This window comes from Hemicordylus capensis, chromosome 13 (genome assembly GCF_027244095.1).
Source record: "Hemicordylus capensis ecotype Gifberg chromosome 13, rHemCap1.1.pri, whole genome shotgun sequence".
Classification (NCBI taxonomy): Eukaryota; Metazoa; Chordata; class Lepidosauria; order Squamata; family Cordylidae; genus Hemicordylus; species Hemicordylus capensis.
Window position 1 is genome coordinate 14,515,882 of NC_069669.1, and position 24,642 is coordinate 14,540,523.

A 24,642-nucleotide genomic window follows, 5' to 3' on the forward strand; every position below is an offset into this window, starting at 1 on the left:
CGGGGCTTCTTCCCGTGACGCACCGTGGGTTGACAGCCCAAACCCGGAAGCGGCCAGAGGGGCCCCGATTGGCCGGCTGCGCCGCGAGGGCGGGGAAGGCGCTTGCCCCCCGCGCGCGGGTTGTTTTCAGCGCCCGGCCGCAGGCAAATTTGCCTTCACACTCGCTTGCGGCACGCGCGTTAGGGCGGAGGCGAAAGCGAGGCTGTTGAGGCGACGGAGGAAGGGAGGACGCGGGAGAGAGAGCGAGAGAGCGCGCGCGCGCGCTTGGCTGGCCGTTGTGGCCCGGCTCGCCGCCACCACAGCTTTCCCTTCCTCTCCCTTCACAAACACGCTGCTGCTGCGCGCGCGCGCCTCACACGGTTGGAGGGAAAGTGCGCGCGCTTAGGCGCGCTCCCGCCTGGTCCGCAGGTAGGACAACCCCGAACGCCTGTATGAGGGAGGCCGGGCGGGAAGGTGCCTGGAGCGCGGAGGGGAGGAAAGCCGGGGCTTCATTGGGCCTCGCCCCGCGCGCGCTCTCTTCGGAGGGCGGAGCCTAGTTGGGAGGGGGTGAGAAGGGAGGAATGTGCTGAGTCATTGTCCTGGCCCAGCACGTGGAGGCAGAAAAGGGCGCACTCTTGGGGGGTGGGGGTGTGAGGATTGATCCAGCCCTCCACACCATATATACTGTGTTCCAAAAATAAAATAAAAAGTTATCAAAGCATGTACATAGCAGAATGGTCCAGGGACAGGAGAGTAACTGAGCAATTATCCTGATTGATTGATTGTTTAAGTGCCATTAAGTCGTTCTCGACTCTTAGCGACCACATAGGTAGATTCTCTCCAGGATGATCTGAGTTCAACTTGGCCTTTAAGGTCTCTCAGTGGTGCCTTCATTGCTGTTGTCATCGAGTCCATCCACCTTGCTGCTGGTCGGCCTCTTCTTCTCTTTCCTTTAACTTTCCCCTGCATGATGGACTTCTCAAGGGAGCTGGGTCTTTGCATAATGTGTCCCAAGTATGACAGTTTGAGCCTGGTCATTTGTGCCTCGAGTGAACTGGTTTGTTTTCCTGACTGTCCATGGTCCCCTCAAAAGTCTTCTCCAGCACCAAAGTCCAAAAGTGTCAATGCTTTTTCTGTCTTGCTTCTTCAAAGTCCAGCTTTCACATCCATAGAATGTCATGGGAAAAACCATTGTCCGAATGATTTCAATCTTTTTAGATATAGACACATCACGGCATCTAAATATCCTTCCCAAGGCCTTCGTCGCAACCCTACCAAGTGCTAGTCTGCGGCATATTCCTTGACTACTTTCTTTACTGTTGATGGTCGATTCTAAAAGGCAGAAACTATCCACCACTTCATTGTCTTCATTATCAGTTCTGAGTCTGGTTGCTGTACCTGTTGTCCTTAGTTGTTGTCCTTAGAGCCAGTGTGGTGTAGTGGTTAGAGTGCTGGACTAGGACCGGGGAGACCCGAGTTCAAATCCCCATTCAGCCATGACACTAGCTGGGTGACTCTGAGCCAGTCACTTCTCTCTCAGCCTAGCCTACTTCACAGGGTTGTTATGGAAGAGAAACATAAGTATGTAGTACACCGCTCTGGGCTCCTTGGAGGAGGTCCATGTGACCTTGCAATCTAAGGTAGTACAGTCCAGAACAGTTCCACCAGCTCAGCCACCATTTGTAGAAGTGATTCTGCACCCCAGGTAGTTCTTGAACTATATGGTCAATTACCTCTTTTAATTTGCTTATACTGCTCTTAAAAGCACTACAATCCACTTGATAACAAAGCATCTTTTGGCACCTGGAGGGTTAACGTATTTGTAATCCTCAACAGATTAGAAACATGTGCAGATATAGACAGAAAAAAATTGTGAACTGTGGAACCAAGAGGTAATGAAATGCTTGTTTATACGCATGGTTGTTCTTTGCTTATATATTATCTAACAACTGGAAAGCATATTATGTCTCTGTTGAAGTTCACAAAAACTTCTGTCACAATGTTAATCTTTAAGGTGTCAAACAACTCTGTAATTTTTGTTGCAGCAGACTAACATAAATGCCCCTCTGAAACGTATGCTAATGATTCTGTATCCACATGAATACCAATTTGTAGTTCTGTAAGTAGAGAGACCCATCTCTGAAGGGAATTTCCCCTCTTCATCTCTTCTCCCCCCACCCCCAATGTGGGAAAAGGTCTCACACAGCAACCTGGGAAATCCCCAGTTCACATTTCACCTCAACCATGCAATGAACTCATGACTTCATAGTACCCTCAGGCAAGCCCCTATTATCTGAACCTCAGCCTCCACCATCTGCAATAAGGGGAATAATCATACCACCTTGCTTTAGGGGATTAAGAAGGAAGATGGGGGTGTGAAGGACTTGGGAGGTGTCTCATAGGCCTCATGACCACAAGCAGGACTCTGACATTCACACTTTTGATGCAAAACCAGCAGTTCCTCTGTTTGGTGATGTAGGTGTCAATCTATTTTGGACTTGCCACTCTTGCACGGATTCATGCATAATACAGCAATTTCCTTGTCGGATCAGAATGAGTTGCAGTGGAGGACAATATTAGTAGTTGGGAAAGTTTAGCTCTGGGTTCGAGGAATTACACTCATGTGGGTAATTTGCTGAGTGAATCAAGACTCGCTCTTTTTAGGTATTTGTGGGGTGAAGGTGGTTGAGGCTCTTCCAAGTCACCATGCTCTCTGCACTTTTAATACTAACAGACACATGCACTTCAGCATATTCCAACTGGCTGACTTCAGAAAGTCAGTTCAGCACAATCGAATCTCCATGCATCCCAACAGGATGCATAGTGAGCTTCAGCCATTGGCTGAGGCCAGGCAAAAGATACCTGTGGAGAGCAAAATGAATTGGATTCTGCAGTCCAGGAGTCTGTAGCAAACCGATGGAGTTTCCTTTCCCCTACACCATTTAATCTCTGTGATCTACTGTTAACTTTGCCGGCTATACTTTCATATGACAGCTCAGTGTCGAAATCGTAAGTTAACAATCGTGGTTTGAAATATGCAGTTGTCTGATGTGAACTTTGGAAGAGTCTTGTGGGTGGCCTTGTGATAATTAAGTAACACATAATTATCACAAGGCCACCCACAAGACTATTCCAAAGTTTGCATCAGACAACTGCATATTTCAAACCATTCCAATAATTTGGGTACCATGAATCCCCATTATATTGCACAACTTGCTTACTGGTTGTACTGGGCATTTGGTGACCCGAGATTTGGACTGACCCGATTTGGTGACCAACTTGCTTACTGGTTGTACTGGGTATTTGGTGACCCTCGGTCTGGCCTCCAATATGGCTTTGGATCCTAGGGATCCTCTTGGGAACCTCTGCTGTTTTCTTTTGACAAAGGCAAAGGACTATGTCTCAGGAGACAAGACGAGAGCTGGTCTTGTGGGAGCAAACATGACTTGTCCCCTTAGCTAAGCAGGTTCTGCCCTGGTTGCATTTGAATGGGAGACTTGAAGTATGAGCACTGTAAGATCTTCCCCTTAAGGGATGGAGCCACTCTGGGACGAGCATCTTGGTTCCAAGTTCCCTCCCTGGCAGCATCTCCACGATAGGACTGAGATAGATTCCTGCCTGCAACCTTGGAGAAGCGCTGCCAGTCTGTGAAGACAATACTGAGCTAGATAGACCAATGGTCTGACTCAGTATATGGCAGCTTCCTATGTTCCTATGACTCTTTCAACACCTTGCTCTCCATTGGGACAGAGGCTTTGCCATAGTTCTCTAGATTTGCGCCTTAAACATTTGTTGGTTTTTCATGTCTTTGTACATGAGCCAAGACATAAGCAAATGGGAGTGAGTAGATAAGATGCATCATGGGAAATCTGACAGAGCCTCTGTTACTGGAGAGGAGGGGGTTAAAGAGGCCTTTGCATGAGCCACCGCCATGTGAGAATGAATGGTTGGCACTGAGCCACCATTGCTTGTATTTTAGCATTTGCTTAATTCAGAATTATGGCCCCTGTTACAAATTAGTTGCTGAGCAGAGAGCAGCAAATACAGAACTAGCACTTACTTGTAATGGATGGACATTGTAAGGGCCACAACCCAGAGAGCCATTTTAGGTGTGCCCAACAGGATTGTGGAAACCCAGTGGAGCCTGACGTTTTTCTTTGAACAGCAGGACTCAAGTCAATATCAGAAATCACTTTTGGAAGTGCTCAGAGCTTCCAACTATGGCATGGGAAACTGATGTTTGGGAATCACAAAGGCCTATTTGGTGTGTGAAGCTTATTTCTTAGCTCTCTGGCTTGTGGGTGCTTTTGTGAAAGATGTGCAATGGATCTCTTTGAAAAACCCGTTGTCTGTGCAGCTATGCCACATTGGCCAGCATTAGCACTCAAATGTTAATATGTTTGCCCTTTTAGAAATAATCAACCCTGGACTGAAATAGGGGAAATCCGCTCTAGATCCATGGTATGGCTGTGTGTACTTTGACGAACTGATGACAGTTTGCATTTGAGTGTCCTGAATACTATTATTGATTGCTTAATACCCCATTTTTCTGCAGAAGCAGTCTAAGCAGTTTACATACTAAACACAGTAACACACAATGCTACAAACAATAAATACCCTTAAAATCAATATCAATAAGCAACCCAAAACACATTTCCTGGGAATAAGTCCCAGTGAGTACAGTGGGACTTGCTACTGAGTAGGATTGTGTAAAACAGCACTTTAAAGCTTATCAGAGCAGCAGCAGGAGGAGCTTTAAAATCCTGGTTAAAACATTTTTAAACAAGATAGTTGGAATCTCTTGCATGGAAAAACAAAGTGGTCCTGCCCTGAGAAAATGCTGTTTTTTAAACCAATATGTTAGGAAGGAGAACTTTCAGTTCAATAAATCCCACCATCTTTCCTTTACATATTGAGACGTTAACTATTTATATCTCTTCTGTGAATTGAAATATAGCTGTGTGCTTGGAAGGATGGTGGTGATTCAGTCATAAGTGACTCCCAGACCGAGAAAATCCCTTAATTGTGTTCTGTTGGTGGGTGGGTGATAAAAAGAGCTTTTGAGGGACTTATGAAGCCAATAGTCTCTCAACCTCAATATCTGGGTGTAATAACTGGCCACAAACATGCAAAACTACTTTATAAGAACAGCCCTGCTGGATTAGGCCCAAGCCTTTCTAGTCCAGCATCCAGTGACCCACCAGATGCTTTTGAGAAGCCCACAGGCAAGAGGTGAGGGCAGGCCCTCTCTCCTGCTCTTGCTCCCCTGCAACTGGTATTCAGAGGCATCGTGCCTCGGAGGCTAGAAGTGGCCTATAGCCACTAGAGAACCCATTGCCCCTGCTAACTGGGCAAAGAGGCACCTTTTACCGTGGTGATTCTCTTTATTTAGCAGGGATAGAGTAACTGGCCCTCTCCACCCCCAGCACAGTACTTCCAGTGACTGTTGCTGGTGTCTGTCTTGTGTTTCTTTTAGATTGTGAGCCCTTTGGGGACACATCTTATTTTTACTTATTATTTCTCTGTATAAAGCACCCTGAGCCATTTTTGGAAGGGCGGTATAGAAATCGAATAACTAACTCACTAACTAACTAGACTAGTAGCCATTGATAGACCTGTCCATGATTTGTCTAAGCCCCTTTTAAAGCCATCTAAGCTAGTGGCCATCACTACATCCCATGGCAGAGAACACATAGATTAATTATGTGCTCTGTGAAAAAGTACTTCCCTTTGTTGGTCCTAAATTTCCTGACCTTCAGTTTCATGGGATGACGCCTGGTTCTAGCATTGTGAGCGAGGGAGACAATTTTCTCTCTCCTCTCCATGCATGATTTTATACACCTCTATCATATCCCCCCTCACTTGTCCTTTTTTCTAAACTAGAAAGCCCCAGGTGTTGTAGCCTTGCCTTATAAGGAAGGTGCTCCAGGCCCCTGGTCATCCTGGCCGACCTCTTCTGCTCCTTTTCCAGTTCTCCAATGCCCTCCTTAAGATACGGTGACCAGAACTGTCACTGTATGTGGCAGCACCATAGAATTATACTGAGCTAGACCATTGTTCCACCTGCGTTAGCATTGTCTGCACTGACTGGCAGTGGCTCTCCCAAGGTGTCCAGTAAGGGTCTTTCCCAGCCTTACCTGGAGATGCTGCCAGGTAAAGCAGATGCCACACCACTGTGCTATATGGATATTCCTGGTGAACATGTGAAGCTGCCTTCTACTGAGTCAGGTCATTGATCCGCCTAGCCCAGTAGTGACTGCTCTGATCGGCAACAGCTCCGCAGGATCTTGGGTAGAGAGAGGCCTTTCCCAGCCTGATAGCTATAACCGGAGGTTGAACCTGGGACCTTCTGCAAGCAAAGCATGTGTTCTGCCACTAAGCTATGGCTCCATCCCGTTACAGAGTTCCTGCAAAACAAAATGTCTTGCTGGATCAGACTAACAGTCTGTCTAGTCCAGTATCCTGTTTCCCAGAGTGGCCAAACAGATTATTTTATTTATTTATTTATTTATTACATTTTATATCCCGCTCTTCCTCCAAGGAGCCCAGGCAGTGTGCTACATACTTAAGTTTCTCTTTCACAACAACCCTGTGAAGTAGGTTAGGCTGAGAGAGAAGTGACTGACCCAGAGTCCCCCAGCAAGTCTCCTGGCTGAATGGGGATTTGAACTCGGGTCTCCCCGGTCCTAGTCCAGCACTCTAACCACTACACCATGCTGGCTCTCACTCTGATGCCTTTAGGAGGATCACAAGGAGAGCATGAAGGCAACAGCTTTCCTCTTGTTGTTTGCCCCCCCCCCCCCGAACCTGATATTCAGATGCGGGTTAACCATTGCTACACTCCTCCAGGTATTATAGACCCAAGTGTGAAGCATTTAGAGGGTTAAAGCAAAGCACTGTATGAGGTTGTTCTCACATCCGGGCGGGTGAGATGACAGGCAGGCAGCAGGGAAGGCTGCAGAAGCCCACGGATCATGCGCCCAGACAGTCCGCCACTGCCCCAAGGAGCATGGGGGCCGGGACGTGCTGAAAATCCCACAATGCTCTGCATGAATGTGCGGTGACCAGTGACGTCCAGGCACCTGTCGGTGCTTCAGCACTGGCTGCAAGCATCCAGCTCTGGCTCATGATCAGAGAGACGTGGTGAAGGGAGCGTTGGCTTCCCTAACCTCGTTTGCAAGGTGGGCTCCCTGGGCGGGTTTGCTGCCGAGGTGCCCTGCCTAGAAGCAGCCAAACCCGGTCTTGTCTGCTCATGAGAACAGCTTCTGTGAATGCGACGTATGCCCATTAGACCCATTCATGCTTTTGCAGAACTGAGATGCTTCTAAACACTAAGCCATTTCAGTTTTGAGTTCAAGCAATCCTGTCCTTTCCCTTCCTGCCCAAAGCAGTTCCACTCCTCGCCCGATTAAGGAGGGAAGCATGTTTGATAACCTCAGAAAAGAGGCCTCTGAGCACCTGAAGCTAGCAAAAACAAACCCTATGCCAAGGACAGGCAGCAGGAACGAAGGGGAATCTGCTTTCTTTAGCCGCTTCTTTTTGGCCTGTCATTTTGCTAGCTTGTCATTTAAAACGGGCCTCAAAGGAAGATTGGGAACGCAGAAAACAGAAGCAGCCTCATGGGGTGTAAAGTTAGTGCGTCTTTTTGTGCAATTCTGAGGCCCGTTTGGCTGGACTCTGATTTTCTGCATTCTTGCACAAGCCGCGAGCCAAGCCAGCCATTGAAGGATTTGCTGTGGCTTAGTATTGAATTCATTTACCTTGCTGTTTCTGTGCCGTGGAAACCACAGCTTGCTGGCCTGCTTGCTGCGTTTTCCTTCCTTCCGTACACAAGCTGTAATGCAGAGAAACCTTCTTCCTTGCAGTCACTTCCTAAATGTGATGGACACCCGTGTTGCCCAATGGCAGTGCAGCAGTATCAGCAGGGCTGTGAGCAAGAAATAATTAACCCTCTGTACTTACAGAGAAGCTGAAGGAGAATGTGGAAAGAGGAGTTTTAAATCTGCATTTCTGTCATGGGGCAAAGGTTTTAGAACAATTGTATCAGCAAAAGTAAATTTGCTGAGCCCACCGGGGCTTTGTAAACAGAGTATTGCTGCTTAGAATGGCTGACTTGTAAAAGCAGTATTTTGTAAAAATATAAAATAAAATAAAAACCGTAACAGTTCCAATGATTCTGCTCAGTGGCAAAAATTTTAAGTTTTATCTTAGGTTTGCAGCCTATGCCATATCAAGACTTTGTAGAGGACAGAAAACACTGGTCCTTCCCCCCTTCTGTGTAAAAGTTATAACAGATTTAAACTCTGAGAAATTACATTACTCATTCCACAGCATGTGGCAGAATCTGACACTGAATGCACTTAGTGGAGTTGATTTGAGGAATCTGCTTATGGGCTCTCCATTCTGCTTCACATTTGTGAGATGAAGGAATGACCCAGAGCATAAATTACCCAGAACACTGCCTTATACGGAGTCAGACCATTGGTCCATCTAGCTCAGGGCTGTTTATACTAACAGGCAGCAGCTCTCTATGATTTCAGACAGGGAAGGGTCTTCCCAGCCTTACCTAGAGATGCTGCCAGGGATTGAACCTGGAATATTCTGCATGCAAAGCGGATGCTCTTCCACTGAGCTACAGTCCTGTAAAGCCCTGAACAGGAGCAGGAGTCTTCCAGGATTTGGGAGAGCTCTTAGAGGAGAAAACGTTGTTCCAAAAAGCCCCACAGTTCTTATATCCTCTCACCCAAAATGTCCAAGCTGCTTCTCAGGTTTAGGAGCTGATATGGGAAACACCTATATTGGACAGCAGCGATATAGGAAGATGCTGAAAGGCATCATCTCATACTGCGCGGGAGGAGGCAGTGGTCAACCCCTCCTATATTCTACCAAAGACAACCACAGGGCTCTGTGGTTGCCAGGAGTCGACACTGACTCAACGGCACACTTTATAGTCCTCCTCCAAGGTTGTTGTGTAGTTCCTCCTTGGACTCTAGGTCAGCTGGATTCTACTAGTAGATTCTGGAGATGGACAGTGCCCTGGGACACATGCACTGTTTACATGGAGTTGTGGTCATGCTTGCTGGGCCTCCCACCACCCTGTGTGAACTGAGAGAAACACACACACACCCCAGAACACACCCGATGCTCCTCTGCCACCTATGTTGCAGCAGAAGATTCATAACAGTAGGCATCAGGAAAACCTATCTGTCATCCTTGATTGAGGACCCCCGAGAAGCCTCTTGAGGAACCCAGGGGACACCCAGAGCACAGTTTGAAAACAACTGCCCTAGCATATGGATTAAGGACTAGGGGCATGCTTCTTGCTTCAGGTGCGTGGGGGACTGGGTATGAGTCCTTGAGAAGTCCATGTGAACGTCGTGGGAGGAAAGGGGCTGTACTTTCAAAAATAATATTTTTAGAGGGGTTGCCACTCACAGGCTTGGCAAGCAGAAAGTCTCAGATTCAATCCCTGGAATCTCTATTGAAGAGGATCTTGGGAAACTGGGCCGAGAAGACCTCTGCCCGAGATCCTGGGAAGCTCCTCCCAAACAGTTCTGGACAAGATGGACCAGTGGTCTGAGGCTGAGCTGGCACAAGGCAGCTTCGTATGTTCAACTGCAAAACCACTTCATTATCCCCGTCTGTTGATTATCACCAGTCCCTTCTCTCGACGTTCTCGTTCTCTGTTGTACAATATACAGACATCCCTCCCACTCCTCTTTTTTTGCCGAATTCACTTCCTTTGTAACCGCAAGCTATCTGCAGCATCTGTCTAGGCTGCTTACCAGACCACGGAACACTCTCTGATCCCTGGCCAGCCTTCGCCCGAGAGCTGAAGTCTGTTTTCAGTCTGGTGGTTCCTAACTGTGCTGGTTCTGATCACAGAGGAAGCGCAGACCCAGCCAGTTGGGTGAATTCTCTCTACGGCTTCTCTCTAGGGCAGTCAGTACAGTGTCCCACCCACCTTCCTGTTTCTTCCCCGCAACCTTTTGGGTTCATGTTGAATTCAGAACTTTCACCTGCTCACTAAACATCTGCAGGATTCTAATAATTGCCAGTGTTCAGGTGGAGCATGGGGTGTGCGTGCATGTGTGTGTGCGTGCAGGAGAGAGGGGGGCTGATGGAGCAGAAGGAGAGGTATTTGTGGAGGATGTAGGGAAAAGTTATCTTTGCATATGACACTGCTGCAGTGTGAAGAGAGTTTACCTTGTTTCATGGGGACTGAGCTGCCAACTTCAGGACTTGTGCCTGATCTTAATTTAAAAAGAAGATGCTTGTTTTTTTAAAAACCCCAATTTAAGTAGAATAAAGCATTGAGGAATAACAACACACACACACACACACACACACACACACACACACACGTAGTTATGACAGAAAAAACCCAGAACAAATGAACAAAATGTAGTTGGACTCTTGGTTTCAGTCCATGGCTTAAGTCTGAAAATGGGCGAAGGGCATTGTGGAACATAGGAGGCTGTCTGCTACCACCACCTGCCTGCTACTACCACAGACCTTGGTCCATCTAGCTCTGTATTGTCTACACAGACTGGCAGTGGGTTCTCCAAGGTTTCAGGAAGGGGTCTTTCCCAGCCCTATCTGGAGATGCTGCCAGGGAGGGAACCTGGAACCTTCTGTATGCAAGCAGATGCTCTTCCATTGAGCTACAGCCCTATCCCCTAGTATCTTACAGCTGACTATGCTCACATCTAGTCACCCATCCAAATTAAACCCAGACAGACTCTACTTAGTAAAGGGGTCATGCTTGCTACCACAAGACCAGCTGTCCTCCCAATGTGACCGTTTGAGGAAGAAGGATCTGAATTCCAGGATTGGGTGGGGGGGCGGTGGATCTTTTACAGCACATGCTAATATACAGACATTCATTTGTATACTGATGGAGTATTGTGTTTTTCCTCTGGGGATTTAGTGTGAGAAAAACAAAAGCAGGGAACAAGAAGTACTTGTGTGGTAGCTTGATGTTTAATACCTTGTATCTGGCAAATTGGTTTATGAGCCACCATAATTTAGCAAGTATTATTCATCCAATCTGTGTGCGCGCACACATGTGTGCTTTTTCCATATCTGCCACCTACAAGTTAGTCTAGCCGAGGAAGCCTGGAAGGAGAGGAGAGCTGGTCTTGTGATAGCGAGAATGACTTGTCCGCTTAGTTAAGCAGGGTCCACCCTGGTTGCATATGAATGGGAAATTGGAAGTGTGAGCACGGTAAGATATTCCCATTTAGGGGATGGAGCCACTCTGGGAAGAGCAGAAGGTTCCATGTTCCCTCCCTGGCAGCATCTCCAAAACAGGACTGGAAGAGATTCCCACCTGCAACCTTGGAGAAGCCGCTGCCAGTCTGTGAAGACAATACTGAGCTAGATAGACCAAGGGTCTGCCTCAGTATATGGCAGCCTCCTATGTTCCTATGAGTGTAGGTGGCACTGCTAAATGGCCATTGGGCAATGGCAACAGCTGAGGGGGCCACTGTTCCCTCTAAGGCGTGCGCCTGTGCGCGCGCTCATTTTCTGATGTCCGCTCAGTCAATGCCATTATTCATGTGCTGGAGTGAGTTTCTAAAGCAAGACTGCACAGTTATTGTTCATTACTGGATAGGCCGGCCTCAGTCCTGCCCAATTACCCTGAGGCTGGCAACTCATAGGAACATAGGAAACTGACATATACTGAGTCAGACCATTGGTCTATCTCGCTCAGTATTGTCTTCACAGACTGGTAGTGGCTTCTCCAAGGTTGCAGGCAGGAATCTCTCTCAGCCCTATCTTGGAGATGCTGCCAGGGAAGGAACTTGGATCCTAGATGCTCTTCCCAGAGTGACTCCATCCCCTGACGGGAACCTCTTACAGTGCTCACACTTCTAGTCTCCCATTCATATGCAACCAGGGTGGACCCTGCCTAGCTAAGGGGACAAGTCTTGCTGGCTACCACAAGACCAGCTCTCCTTGCCAGGAACATAGGAATTTACCTTTTACCAAGTCAGACCATTGGTCCATCCAGCTCAGTATTGTCTATACAGGCTGGCACTGATTCTCCCAGGTTTCTGGCAGGAGTCTCTCTCAGCCCTACCTTGGAGATGCTGCCAGGGATTGAACCTGGAACTTTCAATGCTCTACCTCTAAGCTACAGCCCCATCCCCTAAGGGGAATATCTTATAGTGCTCACATCTAGTCTCCCATCCAAATGCAAGCCAAAGTGGGCTCTGCTTATCAGGAGAGATCATTCTTGCTCACTACCACAAGACCAACTCTCCTCCCTGCATTCCTACTCAAATGCAACATTCCACAAACACATTTGCAAATTTGGTGGCCAGGAACAGGCCCCTGTTTGCCAACAGAAGCAACAGAGAAAAGTGCACTTCAATGGCAATGAGAGGTGCAGGACAGAATCCAAGAGGCAGTTTGAATGCACTGACACTGCAGAGTTACCTGTAATAAACCTACTGAGGAGCAGGGCATGAAGGCAGAGCTGGGAAAAATATCTTTGATTCATTGTTTCTTCCTTTGGCAATAGCGGTAAAACTCTGCCCAAGCTGCTGTCAGTGGTGCTGACTACAGGTGGCCCTCTTTATGTGCATCGGTTCCATTCTCGCCTATAGGCGCAAATATGAAAACTGCAAATAACAACACCTTGAGTCAATGGGAATTGGGGGGCGGGCGGGGTTAGGTTCCTAAATAAACAAGCGGAAAGGGCCAAAAAACAAAACAAAACACCGAGGTGTGTGTGGCAGAAAAAAGAGTAGAAAAGGACAGTATCTTATTCTCCAGCAAATGGTCTATTATTGGCCATAAAAAAAAAGAGCCACAAAATAGCTCTCTGCTGGAAAATGGCAGCTGGAAATGACATTGGATGTCATTTCCAGGTAATTTCTGGCCACTCAATCGGCGAATTTCGCCTATTTTTTTCACCCACAGATAATGAACCCCGTTGTGGACACACGAAACCGCGGATGCGGAGTCTGCGGATAACAAGGGCCACCAGTACTCTTAATTTTCACGGTCAGGCACCACTGCAGTAAGAGTAGTGGGTAGAGAGACATGGGGGCGGAGTTCAGATCCTTATTTGCCAGGAAACCCATGGTTGTGTCTTCCGTCAAATCTCCATCTCTCATCTTAAGCCGGCTACCCTTACATAGGATCCTGCGAGGTGTGTGGGGAAGGAAAAAATACCAGACCAGGGTTTCTTAGCCTTGGGCCCCCCCGATATTGTTGGACAACAACTCCCATCCTCCTCAGCCACAAAGGCCATGTCTGGGGGTGATGGGAGTTGTAGTCCAACAACGTCTGGGGGCCCAAGGTTAAGAAACCCTGTACTAGAGAGTTTGTTTATTTACACAGCAGTGTTAACAAAATCAATACCCGTGTGAAATGGCTGCTGTACACACCTTATGTACACCATTCGTTGGTGCTCAGTGGCAGGCGCTCATAGCTGTAAGTGGCTCTTCTGCAGCCCATGTGAGTGGGCTAGTGAGAGAGAGAGAGGTGGGGGACAGGCGGGCAGGGGGAGAAAGAAATCTGGAAAGAGATCAAGTTCTCCTGCCGGTAGGAGAAACAGATCTGAGTTCTGCTCCACTTAGCTGAAAGGCGACTTATCATGTGAGGCTGGGGGCTCCAATTCTGTGGAGCAGCAGGCGCTGCTTTTTGACGGCAGGCTGCCTGTCTTGTCTGCTCTTCTGTGAGCTGCACGGATCCTGCGAAAAGCCTCCAGTTTTTTTTTCTCCCGCAAAAGGCCAACAGACCCCCCGTGGCTCTGCTGCCCCTGGATCTGACTCTTACTCTTCTTGGAAGCGGAGAGCAGCACACAGCCCAGCACTTTCGCAGATGGGACTGTGGTGCCGCACAGCAGCAATAGGATGAGGTCTAAAAATGCCTCAGGTGACCAGAAGATGGGAGGAAGTTGCAGGAAGTTTTCAAAATAGAAAGTTGCGGGGAGGGGACGGGCGAAAGTGTAGGGGACTCTTGGCCTTTGCCGACGCTGTAAATTTCTTCCATCTCCGAGCGAGCGTGCTTGCTCGGTCTTTCCATCAGCTGGCCAAGGAGGACGGCACTTTGAAGATTTCCTGGTCAGGAATCAAAAGCCTTTTTGTGTCTGCCAGCGGGTGTGGCCAGAGCTTGTCTCTTCTCCCCCCCTCCCTCTCTTGACTTCCCTTTTCTGGTATAGCTCTGCCAAGTCCAGGGAGACTCCAGTGTGTCCCTTTCCTTGTAGGGATTGTGGGGAGAAGTGTGTGGCGGGGGGGTGGGTGGCCTGGGAGGAGAAGGAAGTGTTTCTGGTTCTGTGGGAATGTGAGCTCTCTCCCACTCTGTAAACAGCTGGTGACTCATTGCATAGCTATGGCACCGAAGGGATGCATGGCCTAAAGCATGCCGTGTGTGTGTGTGTGTGTCTGTCTTGTGTGTGTATGTGTGTGCGTGCGTGCGCATTCACACTCACATGGATAGGGCGGGGAAGTGCAGGCTGTTTCCTTCGTGCCACATTCCACCCTGCTTCCCCGAGTTTCTCACCGAAAAGACCTGGCAGCCCTGCCTGCGTGCCTCTCCCGGCTGCCCACCCACGCTGCCTTCCCCAAAGGAGTCCGCAGGAGCAGTAGTAGGGGGGCTTCCGGGGCGCCCGGCAAGGACCAGCCATGAGGGCAGGAGAGGAGAGTGGCAAAGGGATGAGCGAGGACCTGGGAAGGGCTCTGCAAGTCCAAGGTAATGCCGGGCAGCTCTCCAGCCTGCTGCCACTGTCCCTCCGTGTCCCTGCTGCCCCTTGTCTCGCTTCTCATTGCCGCTGCCTGTGACTTTCGCTGCCCCGGCCCCTCCGCTCTCAGCTGCCCCCCAAGTCCCCTGCTGGCTTCAACGGCTCCACCCTGTCCATGCGGAAACCTGGAACTCCCAGCTCCCTCGCGATCCACCTTCTCTTCTGTGAAGCCTTTGGCTTGACCCCTTAGACCTCACCCCCCTCGGAAAGACATTCTGCTTTACAACCGGCTGCGTTTCCTCCTCTGGGTTCTCTGCCATGTGCCCCTCTGCCCCCACACATTCATTTCTGGGCTGGGGCCTTGTCTCCCTTGCTGGTGCTGCTCTGCCCTACGCAGTGTTGTTTGGATGGTGCTGTCGGAATAATGACATGTTTCCTGCACGACAAGAACCGCTCGCCTGCCCTTCACTGTTGTCTCAGCCCACCTGAAGCTTTTGCGTTGCCCTGTGGTTTCCGCTGCCCTTCCTCTTTTGCCCACCACACGTCTGCAAACACACCTTTTGCACGCAAGGTTCTTCGCTCTGGGTCTGGTCTCTCCGTCTGCTCTGTCCGCTCCCGTTCTTGCAGGAAGGAGCAGACACGGCCAAGGACCAGCCTGCCGCTGAGCCGCACTACATACAGAAGGAGCTCCACGATCTACCAGTGTTCGAGGGGCTGGGTTCTCTGCTTGATGGCATCCGGGGACTTCATTTTTATTTTATTTTTTTTAAAGAGAGGTGTCCCGACTCAGACCATCTACACCAAAAGCAAGCCTCCCTCTCTGAGCTTAAGCCAGCATGGCTCAGTGAGTAAGGGACTGCACTGTGATGGGGGGAAATTTGCAATTCAGACCTTACCTCTGCCACAAGCTTGTGAAGAGGACTCAGGCAAGCTCCTGTTTCTCTTTCTCACTCTTCCCATGGGAAGAAAAATACCGTCCTCCCAGCCTATAAGACAGTGGTAAGGATTACAAGGCAGTGTGAAGTTTTATACAGATTCTGAGATATCGCCTTATTTCGGGGTGGGGGTGGGCATGCTGGGAGGGCCCAGCAGTGGGGCGAGAGCGCGACCCTCTTCCCCCCCATCCGGCAGTTTGTTGTTATGATTCCGCCTTGTCTTTCTTGAAAGAACAGGCATGGCCACAAGTGGGAGGCGTTGGAGCTCAGTGGGTGTGGGCCTAAGGAGGTGGGGCAGGGCCACCAGACTAGCAGTGCCCACCAGCGGCCCCCCACCCACATCCACAGCACCAATTCCCTGCTCGCTTTCCATCCTCTGTGCATGTCACATGCCATGCCAAAGGGAGCGGATCGCCACAAGTCGATGGAGAAGCAGCCGCCCCACAGCCGCTTCAGCCACATGCCTGTGTTCAGACACCGTTCGGTCTCCCCCCCCCACACACACACACTCCCCTCCCCACCTGTTTCCTCTCTGCCCCTTCCCTCTCTTCCTCCCCCCCCCTCCACCAAGAGTGTCCTGAAATGAATGAGTTTGTTTACTCTCGCCTGTCCTCCCGATGCCTTTGCACGGATATGACCTGAAGTCATGATTTGCTTTTGGGCTTCTCTTGTTTCCATGGCTACCATCTCAGGGTTGGCTACTTTCCCAAGGTCACCATGGCAACTATCGGAAGGGAATCATGCTTGGGATGCTTTGGCTGGGTATCTTCTCTCTCCCCCCCCCCACCCCGGGCTTGCCACAGAAATGATTAGAATGTGTGACACGATGTAGACATAAGAGACAAGTTCTTTCTTTTCTTTTCTTTTCCCCTTGAGGGGCTGCGGTGGGGTGGTGGTGGGGCGGGGGGAGAGAAACTCTGGCCAGAGCCTCCCATGTGCCCGGTGCTGCAGCCTCCCCATGCTGCTTCTCAGAGCCTCTTAATGTGGGCGCCTCGGCTCTCTCGCATGGCCCAGGCTGGCAGGGGAAAGGGAGCCACTGTGATGTCACAGCTGCATTGCCCTCTCCTTCCGTGGTAGGTACGCGGCTGGCTCGACAGCCACTCCGACGACGACGGTGTCCTCCATGCTGTGTGGTGCAAGGAGAAGGCTCTGGCGCGGAGGTCTAGACAGGCAGGCTGCCCTGCACCGATGGAAGAGCTGTAGTGGGGTGTTGTTGTTTTTTAAGTGCACCTGAGGTGAGAGTGAAGGGCAGCAGAGACGGGGTGGGGGAGAAGCAAGGCATTTCTCTGGTGTCAGTGGCCACAGCTCCACATCGCTGGGAAGACCAGAAGGGTCCCCCTCCCACAGCCTTAGGGCGAGAGAACCCTGCCAAGTGAGAAAGCATTGATATTTCTTTCTCTCTCTCTCTCTCTCTCTCTTTGCCTGCAACCTGTTCATCGGTCGTGGTTTTGCCGTCTTGTGATTTGTGCGTGCATGTGTTTGCGTCCTCGAAAAGGAGTTGTTGCTCTTGGGGTGTGGGTGGGAGGTTCATGGGTGGGGTGAGAAAATGTTTGAGGTGGTTCACTTCTAGACTGAGAGTTCAAATCTCTAGCAGGCTCGTCTTGGGGGGTAGAGACTGGCTTGTTAGTGACCTTTGAACAGTGGGGCTATGTAGACCAAAGTTAGGGTTTTTTAAAAAGCAACATCTAGATTTATTTGTTCAGATGTCCAAGATGAGATTTGCATGCTTCTAAAAACTGCATTGTGGTGGTGGTGGTAGGGGGGGGAGCCTACTAGCTACTTCCGTCTGCAGTATTTGTTGAGGTTGGGGAAGGAAGGTCCAATTCTATAGAATATTGCGGGCAGATAGAGACTAGGCAGACAGGGAACTTTCCCGATTGTAGAAATCCACCTGCCAGGCTGGAAGCGGGGTGACCCCCAAATTCAAGCTGCCATCAAGAAATTGTGGAGCCCAGGAGGAGGAAAAATTGAAGGTTGCTGATAACATTGATCTTCATAGTCTGAAGTCTCTTAGGGCTGTGGGGCTCAGTGGTGTTGCAGTGTGAGAATCCTGAGGGTGGAGGGTGATATCCAAACAATCCGTGTAGGAAAAACCTGGGCAGAAATGTCACGCAGGCTCTGCCATCCTTCCTCTCTTTCCTGCCCCCCCCCATCTCACCCTATTTTCTTCCTGAGCATGGATTGAACTAATCTTGCTTTTCGGTGCTCCGTGTGTGTATTCTTGTTTGCTGTTCCGTGGTAAGGGTGAGCAGCTGCTCCCTGCCACGCATGTTTTGGAGACACCCAGCAGAGTGTGGAAAGCATCACCCCAGCTTTCCCGTGCTTTGAAGCATCCATAAGCCATGGCCCATCAGAGCAGACTATGTTGGGCTAGACAGAACAATGGGTTAAGTTGGGGTGAGACAGCTTGTTCATGCACACACCTGTCTCCACAAGGGGCTAGTTCTCAGGGTTCTGCGGGAGCTCTGGGATGTTGTGATTTGCATTCTGAATAGATTGCTCGGTGGTAGACTGGACTTTCTTGCTTATGGCAACAAACATGAGGCTTTGAAAATGAGGATTCTATGGCAAATCTTCCCATGTTTGTGTGATCCTTGTTGTGCAAGTCATTAGACTTGACCCACCCACCCACCTTCCTTTTTTGAAATGAGTTTGAAGCAGGGAGTCGGACAGTTAAAATTTTGGATTCAGTTCCAGTTCACCAGTACAGTTTAACTTTACAGTTCAGGCACCAACTTTTTAAAAAAGCAGTTCAGGAACCACTTCTGACACTCTGAACCAGTTTAGATACACAGCAACATCAAACTCCTGCTTGTAGTATAACTCTGGAACATGAGTGCAGTGGTAAGGGCATCATCATCATCATCATCATTATTATTATTATTATTATTATTATTATTATTTTACATTTTATATCCCGTTCCAAGGAGCCCAGAGCAGTGTACTACATACTTGAGTTTCTCCTCACAACAACCCTGTGAAGTAGGTTAGGCTGAGAGAGAAGTGACTGGCCCAGAGTCACCCAGCTAGTATCATGGCTGAATGGGGATTTGAACTCGGGTCTCCCCGGTCCTAGTCCAGCACTCTAACCACTACACCACACTGGCTCTCATTAATTATTCCATAGAAAGCTGAGTACCTGATTACTGAACCACTTACTTTGAACCCGTTGCCATTTTTTGTTGGTGTTTAGAGGTTTGGTTCAGGTCGAGGCAACCAAGAGATTTTAGGTTCGGCTTTATTTCTGGTTCACAGAAACAACCTCTCTAAACTAGTTTTTGAGTCGAGGTTTAGTTTGTATGCCTGGGTTGAACAGCTGGTTCTCAGACTTTTCAAATGTGCCTCTGCTTATGTCCAAATGACCAAATGATAATTGTGGTTTTATTTGTGGAAGGGGGTGCCCTTCCATTCCTGTTGGCATACCAGGTCAGATTGAAATCATTGATATTTGAACCGCAGCCTCCACACACTGCTGAAGCTCAGTGGTGGAGCACCTGCTTTCCACGCAGAAAGTCTTGGGTTCAATCCCTGACATCCCCAGGTAGGGCTGGGAAAGACCTCTGTCTGAAACCCTGAAGAACTGCTGCCAGTCAGTGCAGACAGTCATTGGGTAGGGGAACCTCTGTGGAGGGCAGCCCTAGATATTCAGTTGTTCACTCACAGGCATGGATACTTACGGCCAAGGAGTGCATCTTGTCACTTTGATTCCCAGAGTGCCTCTTTCTCATTCCCAGATCTCAGCTCTTCTGTTTAAAGCAGCTTGCTTCTTTTAAACATTATCTACCTATACCACATGATTGTTGTACATGGTGCCTCTCAGAATTGCCTAAGCAGGTCCTAGTTCCCGGGGCTTACAGTCGTAAACAGGTAATGTAGAAACAACAGAGAGAGGAACCCGCAAATTCAGGGAGGGACAGATATGGCCGGACCCTTTTGCATGTTCTCAAGCCTTGTTTCCAGCTGGGAATGAGGATTAAGAGGATAAACCAAAGATTATGTGGGAAAGGTGGCTTTTGAGGGGGATGTGAAGGGAGAGAGGGTCGCAAATTATTTTTTTTCTCTTTATAGGCAGCAGTTTATTTATTTATTTAAAATATTTGTGCCCTGCCCCTCCAGTACACGATTGCTCGGGGTGGCTCACAACTTTGTCATTAAGGGTTAGGAGCATTTGGGGAATAGGAGAAGGCACATGATATTCCAGGGAGGGGGGAGTCTGAACAGATGGGACCTTCCTCCCTGTGCTGTTGCTAGATCTGTTTTCTTTCTCGAAACCTGCTGGATATTGTGACCTATTATTCCTTTCTCTCTCTCTTCTCCAGTTGCAATTTCTGAGCAGTTCTGTCCAGGAGACTGTGCCCAGGTTATGACGACTAATCCCAAACCGAACAAAGCATTAAAGGTAAGGTGGTGCCAGCAAAAAGGGCTTTGGGAAAGGGATTAGGTGAATTTTGGGGAGACGAACTCTAATGGCTAAGCTGAACCTCCATATACAGAGGCAGTATTCTACTATATCAGATGCTAGAGAGAAACAATGGAGGATGGCCATACCCTTCTTTTTTGCTTCCAGTGGCTTCTGGCTGCCCATTCAAAACAGAATCTGGACTCCATAGTTCTGGGCTGATCGTTCAAGAATTTATTGTGCTCTGTATCCAGTTTTCCCACTGGTACATCTTCTAAATTATTGCCTTCCCTGGCCCTCTAAGATTCACTGCCATAATATCTTTCCTGGCAACACAACAGCTATACAGCTTAACAGTGTCTTCAGAAATGCGTTTAGCATCTTTGCTTTATTCTTTTTTAAAGAAACAATGTTTATGTAACTTGGATTTGGAGAACATCAGATAGCAGGAGACAGGAAAAAATTCTGAGAGACTAGTCAGCCACCGCTGGTTGGAGTAGACCCCACTGAGCTAGATGAACCAATGATCTGACTCGGTATAGGGCAGCTTCCAGTTCCTATTGTTTGGGGAAGGGGCCATAAAACAGTGGTAGAGCATATGGTTTGCATACTTAAAGTCCCAAGTTCAATCCACAGCATCTCCAGCCAAGAAGATCGAGTAGCAGGTGATGGGATGGACCCTGCCTGAGACTCCAGAGAACAGCTGCTAGTCAGAGCAGACAGCGCTGAGCTAGATGAAGCCATGACCTGACTCAGCATTTAGGCAGCTTCATTCATATGTTCAGGTCCCCTAACAGATTTCCTGGATGTCCTGATATGGCCGTGGATTTCCCTACATGAACCATGTTCTCTTTCATTCCTGAGGAGAGGGGCATGGGAAGCCACTCCTGTACAGACAGCATCCTGAGGTTGATGTGGCTTCTGAAAGGGAAGGAAGGGACCACTCCACTGCTTCCTGCCCTTCCATTAATGCTACATCCTAAAGCAGCTTTGGAAAGTGGAGTGGCTGGGCACGCTGCCCACGAAATTGTGACTTCCTTATGGCCTGATCAGGCCAGTGTAAACGACAGTCCTACACATTATCCAATCAATAAGTTAGCTGACATTCTTGTTCCTTCTGGTTCCTTCTGGAGTCATCTTGCTGCTGGTAACTATCCCCCAGTAATGCAGACCCTATCAAGGACCAGGGCAGTATTGTGCTTGACACTGCAGATCTTACTATCTACAGTATGGAGAGAATAATTCTGATCTACTTTACACAACTCTTCTAAGAGATTTTCTGTTCCCAGAAAACAACCCCTGATGGAACTGAGTGCAGACATTTCATATGGTTGGGGCAACAACCAAAAAGGCTACACTCCTAATGGAAGCTGTTTTAGGGGCTGTAAAACAAGGAAATTTGAGTAGAGCTTCTCTGGCAGATTTCAAAGTGCAGGAAGGTTCCTCTGAGAAAAGACATGCCCTGAGATGCTTTAGATCCACGATCCTTTAGAGCTGTATGGGTCAAAACCAACACTTTGGGTTGGACCCCAAAGCAAATCGGAAGCCAGCGCAGTTGTTGGAGAACGGTTGTAATCCATTTTTGTCGGTTTATCCTGTTCAAAAGATAAGCAGCAGTATTTTGAGCTAACTGGACAGTCTTCAAGAGTAGCTGCATCAGAGTAGTCTGATCTGGAAGGTACAGTCGTGATAGGCTACCCAGGCTCTCTGGTTGTTTGCATCCGTCATGACCTTTCTTGGTATCTGCAGGTCAAGGAGGAGTCGGGAGAGAACGCCCCGGTGCTGAGTGACGATGAACTCGTGTCGATGTCTGTACGGGAGCTGAACCAGCACTTGAGGGGTCTCACGAAGGAGGAGGTCATCCGCCTGAAGCAGCGGCGACGCACACTCAAGAACCGGGGCTACGCAGCCAGCTGCCGCATCAAGCGGGTGACACAGAAGGAGGAGCTGGAGAGGCAGCGTGTTGAGCTGCAGCAGGAGGTGGAGAAGCTCGCCCGGGAAAACAGCAGCATGAAGGTGGAGCTGGACGCTCTGCGCTCCAAGTACGAGGCACTGCAGACCTTTGCTCGCACTGTCGCCCGGGGGCCTATCACCCCAACCAAAGTGGCCACCACCAGCGTAATCACCATTGTGAAATCGACAGAAATCTCATCTGCTTCAGTACCGTTTTCAGCAGCCTCCTAGAGTCCGAAGTGGAAGAACTAGCAGCCTGTTTTGAAGAGGAGGGTGGGATTCTGTCCACTTGCCTTCCTTGAGGATTGGCAGTCTATCTTTTCTGCAGTTGTCAAGTGGAGTCAACAAAGGGAACGCTAACCACCCGTTCTGCTGTGGACCTTGAGTTTGGTGAGCCTCTGGTGGACAAGTCTGGAACTCCACGTGCAGAAAGAGTTGCACCAAGAGGTCTTGCACAGCTCCTCCCTTCAGCCTCTTTTAGGTCCTCAGCAGTTCCCTGCCTGGGGGACGATGCCAGATTATCCTCTGGAGCAGTGTTGAATGCAACCGAATTGCCCAGAAATGGATGGCCTGGCAGAATCATCGGGCAGAACAGATGAAGGAAGAAGAATGGCATTTTCCTCCCTTTGGAAACAATAATAATGTCAGCCTCTCTCAGCTACCTCACAGAGAGGGTGATAAAGAACTTGGCTTTGGAGCAGCTTGGGCTGAGGGTTCATCAGAATGTCATGGGAGAGGGTCTTGTCTCTTCAGTTATGGGAAGCCTTCATGGATGAATGTCTACCAGTTGATGTGATTCCTTTTGGTTCCTGTTTCCTTCTCTGCTGTGTGGCCTAGGAAATGGAACGACGTCTGCAGAAATCTCCCATGAGCTGCTTCCTCATTATGCACCTGTGAATTGGGTGTCTTTATGTGGTCTCATTGCTTCCAGATTTCTCTCTCTCTCTCTCTCTCTCTCTCTCTCTCTCGTTCATAAGGACAGCGTTTTAAATCTAGGCTCCACAATGCTGCAGAGAAGAGGAAATGGGAAACTATTAAGACTGGGACGTGGGCGGTGGTAAGTGGGTGGGCTGGGGAAAAGAGACATGCTAGAAGAGGAACAGTTATGATAGCAGCCGGTACTGTCAGAAGATGTTTTTGAACGCAGTAAAAGATCTGTGTAGAGCACAGAAGTGTAGGAAGGCAGAAAGTCGCCAGGTTGCCACAGAAGCAAATGTGAGTTCAACACAAATCCTCACCTGTACTGTTTGACATCATGAGATCACTTCTTGGTGCTCTTTAAGACCAAGTAAAAGTGTGTGGCAGAAATGAGTGAGCAGTTAGAAAGCATTCTTCAGTAGACTGGCCTGAAATTTTTAGATCCGAATACCTACAGGGTTCAAGGAAACGGGTCCCTGATGGTACCCTGAAAAACCTGGGGGTGTGGATTATCCAAAGAAAACACAGGAAGTGCTGAAGTTAATATTGTAACTATTTTGAACTTGGGTAGGAGATATGTTCGATGACCCACAGGAAGAATTGGGGCTGATCAGCTCAGCAGAAGGGGAGGGAGGGCGGGCAGGCAGAGACCAGAAGGGGTGAAAACGGCGGTGTGCACAGATGATGCAGGAAAAAGAAGGGCTTGCCAGGTGGCGTCAGTTGACCTGGGCCCAACAGGACTGTTTAGAGGATTGTTCTAAGCAAGTAGAGAAGAGAGAGCTGAGTTCTGTGGACTTACTGAGGAAGGAGGGATGTGGTTGATGGTTGGAGTTAGTTTGTAATGAGTGTGCATGAGGGAAATACTGGGAAGGGGAGGGAAGCAGGGAAGAGTGACAGGAGCATCAGATGAAATGGAAAGGAAGAACCTCTTGCAAGTTGGCCTTCATGGGGTCTGTGAGCAAAATAGTTGGTTCTTTCGTTTTTGACCTTTAATGCTGTATCTCTCAGGGGATACTCCTTGAGGCTTCCAGACCCAGAAAGGAAGGGGAAGATTCTGAGACTTGGAGCCAAAATAGGCAAGCGGAAGCTGTTTGGGGTGACTCTTGAGCTAAGCTGTGCCATTTTAGACTGCAGATGGGGGAGATAATCTTTGAATGCCTCCTCACATAAGATATTCCCCCACACAGCTACACGAAAGTAGCATGTCAGGGAAAGACTACCCTAGAATTCCTTCCTGAAATGCTGTGTGTGTGTATAGGAGTATTTTATGTTTGAGCTCTCAGCCCCATCTACAATATGTAATGGTGCGACCCAGCAATGGATACTATACGTGGCACTTCTGTTTGTCTGTTTTAGCTCTGTTTTGCAAGGTATCCAACCTTCTATATGTATAATATACATTTGTGACTTGGACTTGTTCTGGAAAAGCTGTCTCAAACCTTTCTGCAAATGCTGATTTCTGCGGCAGATCGGTATCGTACTGATGTGGTCGAAAATGCCATATATTCTCCCAAATAACCACTGGTGGTGATAAGAATAGCATAGATGGAGCTCTCTCCCCTGCCCCGTTCTTCTTCAGAAGCCAGTTTGGAGCCCATCATAAGATGATCACCAGTGGTTGTAGGTGGAGGCCACGCTCCCTTTGTGGACTTAACAACAGTATAACACCAGTGATAGTGAGGTGTGTCTATAGCATGGTTCTTTTTACCACCACTAGGATGGGTATGCCGTTACGTGCAGCCCAGTAGCTTGAGCTATTGCCA

General features: G+C 48.8%; 2 protein-coding genes across 8 annotated transcripts in view; one reads left to right on the top strand and one right to left on the bottom strand.

Moving 5' to 3' along the window:
- Positions 1-7,846, bottom strand: part of LOC128336510 (lysosomal alpha-glucosidase-like) — a 53,016-nt gene extending 45,170 nt beyond the window's left edge. Inside the window, exons 1-2 of one of the 2 annotated variants that reach the window (XM_053276293.1) lie at positions 7,740-7,842; positions 6,117-6,386 (exon numbers count right to left, since the gene is read on the bottom strand). The gene's annotated coding sequence lies outside the window, so the exon portion shown is untranslated. Of the gene's footprint in view, positions 1-6,116; positions 6,387-7,739 lie in introns of both variants that reach the window. The other variant, XM_053276294.1, reaches the window with a different exon arrangement.
- Positions 92-24,216, top strand: MAFK (MAF bZIP transcription factor K). Of its 6 annotated transcripts, none has more exons than XM_053276296.1 (3): positions 92-408; positions 19,929-20,008; positions 21,758-24,216. In XM_053276296.1, the coding sequence occupies exons 2-3, from the start codon at positions 19,973-19,975 to the stop codon at positions 22,190-22,192; spliced, it is 471 nt and encodes a 156-aa protein (XP_053132271.1). In that variant the 5' UTR covers positions 92-408; positions 19,929-19,972; the 3' UTR covers positions 22,193-24,216. The 6 variants fall into 6 exon arrangements, with proteins under 6 accessions (XP_053132271.1, XP_053132270.1, XP_053132273.1 ...); XM_053276295.1 differs by lacking the exon at positions 92-408 and adding an exon at positions 14,424-14,685; XM_053276298.1 differs by lacking the exon at positions 92-408 and adding an exon at positions 15,138-15,673.
- Positions 24,217-24,642: the final 426 nt, after the last annotated feature.